General features: G+C 51.5%; 1 protein-coding gene across 1 annotated transcript in view; it reads left to right on the top strand.

Moving 5' to 3' along the window:
• actn3b (actinin alpha 3b) overlaps positions 1-7946 on the top strand; it is a 60880-nt gene that overhangs the window by 34793 nt on the left and 18141 nt on the right. Inside the window, exon 5 of the mRNA XM_081358677.1 lies at positions 171-258. Coding sequence (XP_081214803.1) covers positions 171-258 — 88 coding nt within the window. The remainder of the gene's footprint in view (positions 1-170; positions 259-7946) is intronic.

Raw genomic sequence — 7946 nt, 5'->3', positions numbered from 1 at the left:
GATGAGTTCTGCATAATAAGCAAATGGTTTTCTGTTGTGTGTGTGTGTGTGTGTGTGTGTGTGTGTGTGTGTGTGTGTGTGTGTGTGTGTGTGTGTGTGTGTGTGTGTGTGTGTGTGTGTGTGTGTGTGTGTGTGTGTGTGTGTGTGTGTGTGTGTGTTTGACTCCACAGAGACATCTGCTAAAGAGGGTCTTCTGCTGTGGTGTCAGAGGAAGACCGCCCCCTACAGGAACGTCAACGTACAGAACTTCCACATCAGGTGACAGTGACTGAACACACACACACACACACACACACACACACACACACACACACACACACACACACACACACACACACACACACACACAGAGGTGTCAAATCTCTGAAGGTCACTTTCTGCTGTCTTTGCTCTATCAGATACGATCTATTAATATCTATTAATTGGAAAATCATCAAAGGTCTGCACCTACAGAGGTTAATGGGCTTGAACTCCAGATTATCAGATTTCTGTTTTTATTATTTATTAACAACAATTGCAAAACATTTTTACAATTTAAAAAAGTCTTTCAATTAAATTAGCAATGTCACAAAAACCCATCATAATTAATATCACATTTAGCTTCATTGTTTGAGTGTTATTTTACCATCATAGAGAGATACTATTATAGTTTTTATCAATATTTTGAATCAGTTGTATTTTTTTTTCTGGTTTAATTTTAACTGTAGTTAGTTTTAGTAATTTCTTTGTTGTAATTTTTTTTTTTTTTTACAAGTTTAGTAGTTTTTGTTTATATGGATTTTATTTTATTGGAGTTATGTTAGTACATCAAGTTAAACTAAATAAGTTTAACTTTTTGTATATTTTATTTCAGTTAATGCTCATTTTATTTGAACTAACAAATGTTTTTTTAATGGTTTTGGTTTTAGTTAACTATAATAACCCTGCATTTTATTTTTTCAGTTCAAAGCTTATGATAAGCATTCATTTTCATGCTAAATAAACACTTAAAGCTACACTGTGTAATATTTTAAGTAGATTTTTAGCAAAAAACATGTTATTTCAAAATTATACGTTCTCATTAATGTGTAATCACTTCAACCAACTAATTAAGTATTTTCGTAAGCGTATAATCTGCCATTTAGAATACTTACGAGCGAGTCGTTCGAATGGCTGAAGCCATGTTGCGCATCCATCTTGAAAATACATTAGACAAAGAGGGACATACAAGCTTCGCCTTTCGCGTTTTTACACGCAGTGGCACCGACCAGAATTTTAGCCTATGAGCGCTGAATATATACACGCTGGCCACACCCATTCTGACGGTTAGAAGGGTGTGGAGGGCGCGAAGCGCCCTCATTGGTTGCCGCGTTCAGAGCGCTCACCTTCAGAGCGCTCGCTTAATTTTGTATACATTGTCAACGCAGTGCAGCAGCCGACAGACCTAGGCAGGCTGTATAAGCGTGCTCATTGGCTGCTCGGCGGCAACTGCTTAAGCCTATTGGTGAGCGCTCTGAACGCGGCAACCAATGAGGGCGCTTCGCGCCCTCCACACCCTTCTAACCGTCAGAATGGGTGTGGCCAGCGTGTATATATTCAGCGCTCATAGGCTAAAATTCTGGTTTTCGCAGTCTGAAGCGCAAAAGCTCGTGGCGCGACACGGCAGGTTACGCAATACTCGTTCCCTCTTCTAGAGAGAACCGAGGTTACATTAGTAACCGAGTACTTTCTCTTACGAGAGGTCTCTCGTATTGCGTAAGGTTAGCTTACGCATCGGGAACCCTTTGTCAACGCCGTGTGCGCCGAGCATCCAGCCCATGAATCCCAGGGAAACCGGGGAAAACACTCTGCTGGGAAATGTGGCCGGTCGGAGAGACGGGCCAGCGCAGTACAGGCACTTCATGCAGCATATGAAATAGAGCGGCGCGGCCGGTCTATAAACATATAACAGTACAAATAGTAGGGCCGGCAGAGCGAGCCCATACAGTACATAAGCACTCATAAGGGTAGGAGAAAAACGACATAGTCGGTCTCACATGAAGGGAAAAATTCCCGCGCGACAGAGAATAATACGGGCGGCCAGCAGCGCGGGCCAGCACCGACAACAGCGCGTAACGGGAAATAGGAAACAGAGCGGATCAGCCGGTCTGAGTCAAACACTTCACCCTGAGTATAGTACCAGAATAGCGCCAGCATATGAACGTAGTCTGCACATGAGAAATGGGCAGAGCATACATGTCACTTATGCTGACAGTATTTTTGCCTGTAGGGCAGGAACTTCCAGGTTATAAAACCTCACGAATGTTGATGGGGAGGCCCAGCCCGCCGCCATACAAATACCGTGATTAGAAATTCCGCTGGACCAGGCCCACGACGAGGCCATGCCTCTAGTGGAGTGGGCTCTGAAGCCCAGAGGGCACTGCAGGTGTCTGGAGGCATAAGCTGCTGCTATCGCGTCCACTATCCACCTGGACAAGCTCTGTTTCGAGGCGGCAAGACCCTTGGTGCGTCCGCCGAAGGAAACAAAGAGCTGCTCTGAACGCCTGAAAGCGGCGGAGCGCGTGATGTAAACTCTCAGCGCCCGGACAGGGCATAGGAGGCTATCACTGTCCCCACTGTCGGATGCTGGCAGAGCCGAGAGGGACATAACTTGTGCCCTAAACGGGGTTCCAATCGCTTTGGGGATGTAACCGTGTCTCGGTCTGAGAATGACTTTCGAGTCATTCGGCCCGAACTCAAGACATGCAGGGCTAACAGATAGCGCGTGCAAATCACCCACTCGTTTGACTGAAGACAGAGCTATCAGAAAAACGGTTTTAAGCGACAGATACTTAAGATCTGCGGATTCAAGCGGTTCAAAGGGAAAAGCCTCTAGGGCCGCTAGGACCAAGGACAGATCCCACGAGGGAACCGAGGGGGGGCCGCGGGGGATTCATCCGTCTAGCTCCTCTGAGGAAGCGGAGCTCATTCCTTCCCATTGCCCGGCCGCGCGTCGTCTCAGCGAACGCTGCAATAGCGGCCACATATACTTTGAGCGTGGAAGGGGATCTGCCCTTTTTCCAACAGCTCTTGTAAGAAGGAGAGCACCCGCGGGACCCCGCATGCGCGCGGATCCAAGTTTTTAGTAGCGCACCATTTAGAAAACACCGACCATTTAGACGCGTAGAGCCGTCTCGTGGAGGGGGCTCTCGACTGTGTGATCGTGTTCACGACCCCTTCTGACAGGTCAACGGGTATCCGTTGATCACCCATGCATGCAGCGACCAGCGCTCTGGATGGGGATGCCAGATCGATCCACCGGCTTGGGAGAGGAGATCCTTTCTCACCGGGATCGGCCATGGGGGTGAGTGCGACAGCCTCACTAGCTCTGGGTACCAAGTTTGGTTTTCCCATCGCGGGGCTATAAGCAGCACTGAGTGGTGCGTTTCTCTGGTCCTCGAAATGACCTGTGGCAACAGGAAGATCGGAGGAAAAGCATACAGTGGGAGGCTGGGCCATGTCTGGGACAGCGCGTCCTCGCTCTTCGAATAAAACTTCGGGCATTGAGCATTGTCTTTCGACGCAAAGAGGTCGATTTCCGCTCTGCCGAATAGGCGCCAGAGAAACTGGACTGTCTGGGGGTGCAGAGACCATTCTCCCGGGGTAATGTTGTCCCTGGACAGTCTGTCTGGACCGACATTCAGGTGGCCCGGCACGTGCGCGGCTCTCAGCGAGCGCAGCGAGTGGTAAGCCCACACGAGAAGGCGTTCTGTCAGCCTGCACAGATTCCTGGATCTGACACCGCCCTGACGGTTCACATAGGATACCACGGACGTGTTGTCCGAGCGGACTAGCACATGGTGATCCCGTATGAATGGGAGGAAGCGCCTGAGCGCGTTCTCGACCGCTATCATCTCCAAACAGTTTATGTGGAGGCATTTTTCCCGGTCTGACCACAGGCCAAAAGCCGGTTTGCCCTCGAACAGAGCGCCCCAGCCTGAGGTGGAAGCGTCCGTCGAGATAACTTTGCGGTGTGAGATAGCTCCCATTGTCACTCCCCGCTGGTACCAGTCGGCCGCTAACCAGGGCTTCAGAGCTGAAACGCAGCTCTGAGTCACTCTGATGCGGATACCGCCGGAAGCCCATGCTCTGTGAGGCACTCGGGCATTCAGCCAGCGTTGTAGCGGGCGCATTCGTAAAAGACCCAGCCGAAGCACTGCTGCGGCTGAGGCCATACAACCTAGTAACCTCTGAAATGTTTTGAGAGGTACGGTGCTGCCCGGCCGAAGGGACGCGGCCAGGCGTCGAATGCAGCGCGCGCGCTGTGTCGACAGGCGGGCCGTGTACTGATATAACTGACCGTCGAAGGCGAATCTCAAGAATGGCCTGTGACGGGGTATTATCAGGATCTGAAAAGCACGCGTCTTTTAGATCGAGAGATAAAAACCAGTCCCTCGGGCGAATTTGCGCGAGAATTTGTCTGGTTGTGAGCATTTTGAACGGTCTTCTCATAAGAGCCTCGTTCAAACGTCTCAGATCCAAAATTGGTCTGAGTGCTCCGTCCTTCTTGGGAACGAGGAAATAACGGCTGTAAAAGCCCGACTCGCTCATGGAAGGGGAAACCGGTTCTATAGCCCTTTTGCACAGAAGTGTAGCTATTTCTGCTCGAAGTAGATGTGCTACTTCCCCATTCACTCTGGTCTCGATACGCGCTTGAAAGCGCGGAGGGCGGCGAGCGAACTGCAGAGTATAGCCCTGTTTTACTGTGCTTAGCACCCGTTTTGATGCGCCTGGAATAGTTTCCCACGCTTTTGCGTGTGCAGCCAGGGGCAGAATGGCCTCCGGGCTCCGATCGCCGCGCATCGCGGGCTCGAGAGCTCGAAACGGAGGGGCGGGCGCGGCGCGCGCGCTCTTGGTGCTTAGATACGGCGGATCGCACGCAGCGATAGCTGGCCGTTTTACACACAGTGTCCCGGTGGCTTTAGACGGGGAACATAAAGTGTGAGGCGCAACGCGCGATGGCGGCGTCGGGGGCGAAAATGTTCGTTAGTATGTGTGAGCGCTCGAGGGCGGGCACAGGAGTTACATTCAGGGGCGGGCGCGGCGCGGGCGCGGCGCGCGCGCTCTTGGTGGTTAGATACGGCGGATCGCACGTAGCGATAGCTGGCCGTTTTACACACAGTGTCCCGGTGGCTTTGGACGGGGAACATATAGTGTGAGGCGCGAAAATGTAGTTAGTATGTGTGAGCGCTCGAGGGCGGGCACAGGACTCACATTTAAAACATGACCGGTCGTGCGAGGCCGTGTGACAGAGCGGGCAGTGAGTAGGTGTGGGCACGGAGAAGTGGACACGTGACCTACTTTTAACACTAAAGCGGCTTTTGCCTGCTTCATGAGAGTGGGCTCTGTGAGAGACACGGGATGTATAGTGCTTGTGTACAGGGGTGAGCACAGAACGTGGGCACATTAACTGTACTAGAAACACATACGGCGTCAGCCGTGCAACCAGACATTATGCTCTTTTGAAATTTTTCTGGGTTGCCGTGAGAACGGCGGATGCGCGCAGGCGAGCGGGTAGATACCGGCTCGTTGACTGCGGGGTAAACAGCTGCAGTAGCCGTGGCAACGGGGACTGACAGAGCGTTAAGCTTCGACGGTGGTCCAGCCGCAGGGCTGCGGGATTTAACCGTCTTTTCTTCTCTCGTGTTTAGACGCTCAAAAATACTCGAGCACCCTGAGAAGGTGTGGTGCGAGAGGCGGGTTCGCTTTCTGTAAGTAAGAAAGACTGGCCGCGAGCTCGGAGAAGCAAGCAGCATAAATTTTATTTTCCCCGAGAGCTGGGATCGAACGCGGATCTCTCGCATGAAAGCGTATGATTCTGCCACTGAGCCACAGGGGAAACACATAAGCTTTCAGTTAGCGCGAGCATATAAAAAGCGACCTCATGTGTCGCGTCGGCGTTTGTTTGCAGGCGAGCGTGTGTTTAAAACAGGCTCGTTTACTGCAATAGTAATATTTCCAGTCGCCTGAACTTAAGAGGGGACTGAGAAATGTGTGAGGATTGGCGGTTGTCCAGCCGTAGCGAGACTAACACACTCTCTTCTCTTTTCGCCGGTGAGTGAGGCGCGCACGCTGAACGCTGCTCGTGACCGTCCGCTTTGTCATCCCTTGAACGGCGCAATCTGCGTGGCCCAACGAGGGAGAGAGCGGGCTTGTTTTCTGTATGTAAGAAAAACTGGCCGCGAGCTCGGAGAAGCGAACAGCATAAACTTTAACTGCCGCGAGAGCGGGGACCGAACCCTGGTCTCTAGCTTGACAGTCTAGGATTCCGCCACTGAGCCACAGGGGAGAATACATTAGTATCATGTCTTGTGACGGATTATGCTTGCAGGCGAGCGTGTCTTTATAACAGGCTCGTATACTGCAATAGTAACAATTCCAGTCGCCTGAACTTAAGAGGGGACTGAGAAATGTGTGAGAATGGAGGTTATAGTCCAGGCCACGGCGGGACGAAAACACTCTGTTCCCCTTTCACCAGTGACGCGCGAGGACGGAGTAGCTTTCTTGTAACGTAAAGAGAGCTCAGACCGTCCGCTCCTGCCATCCCTTGTGAGCGGCGCAGTTTGCGCGGCTCGAACAGAGGGAGAGGAAACTCGCTCCGAGACCGTCCGCTTCTGCCATCCCTCGTGAGCGGCTCAGTTTGCGCGGCTCGAACAGAGGGAGAGGAAACTCGCTCCGAGACCGTCCGCTTCTGCCATCCCTTGTGAGCGGCGTATTGCTCGGCTCGAACAGAGGGAGAGTACGGGTATCTATCACATTCGCCTCATCTCCTGACGCGGCGGCGGCCCGGGCAGAGCCGGCGGTTGAGCGGCCGGGAGGGAGAGGGCGAGAGAGAGCTCGAGGGAGAGGTTCCGGCGAGCTCCTCAGTCACAACAGTCTCCGGTGGTCGCTGCGAGCGGCGCTTCTTATTGCGCGGCCCGGCAGGGACAGGCGGAGCGACAGCTTGGTCGAAAGCTTCAAGTCGAGCCCGCAGGGTCGACATTGAAAGCTCTTCGCACTCGGAGAGTGCGGTGGCGGCGTGCCCGCGGCCCAGGCGGAGAGCGCAGAGAGGTGGCGGTCTCCGTTGCTGAGCGGGGCGCGGCACGAGCCGCAAAAACGAGGCGTTTTTACAAAAACGCCTCGTGCTCTTTTAGAGTACACACAGAAACAGTAATAATGTAAAGGATATGTCGCCGGATAGCGTAGCAGGCATGGATGGCTGAAGGCGGCGAAGACGGCCGGCTTCCTCAGGCGCTGTCCTAAGCTTGCTGGTCGCTGGTTTCAACGGCGGCGGCTCTCAAGATCCAGCGATGCGAAGAGCGTCGCTGAAGACAAGAAAATCAGAATTTTAGCCTATGAGCGCTGAATATATACACGCTGGCCACACCCATTCTGACGGTTAGAAGGGTTTGGTTGCCGCGTTCAGAGTGCTCACCGATAGGCTTAAGCAGTTGCCGCCGAGCAGCCAATGAGCACGCTTATACAGCCTGCCTAGGTCTGTCGGCTGCTGCACTGCGTTGACAATGTATACAAAATTAAGGATAATTTTTTGGCTTCAGATCTCGAAGAAAGAAGACTTTCCCGATGCGTAAGCTAACCTTACGCAATACGAGAGACCTCTCGTAAGAGAACACACCGTTGCCATGAAAAACAGACCGTTGCTATGGACGCAGGATTCTAAGAATTGAATCTTAGAATTCTTAGAATTGAATTCTATTCTATTCTTGTCTAGAGACGGAACGGACTATTTTCTTTAGCGGAAGCAATACAATCGTTTTTAAATCAATAAACTCCTTTTTAAATCAATATTTTGTGTCAAAATTTGTGTCATCATGTATTCCTGTATTGTTGAGGTTCTCTCTCAGTAGAACATTATCATGTATTTCTGTATTGTTGAGGATCTCTCAGTAGATCATCAGTATTTCTGTATGTATTGTTGAGGATCTCTC

This window comes from Scardinius erythrophthalmus, assembly GCF_964197995.2.
Source record: "Scardinius erythrophthalmus genome assembly, chromosome: 2".
In the NCBI taxonomy this organism is placed as follows: Eukaryota; Metazoa; Chordata; class Actinopteri; order Cypriniformes; family Leuciscidae; genus Scardinius; species Scardinius erythrophthalmus.
The sequence above is the reverse complement of the archived record's forward strand: the minus strand, read 5'-3'. Positions and strand labels throughout refer to the sequence as shown.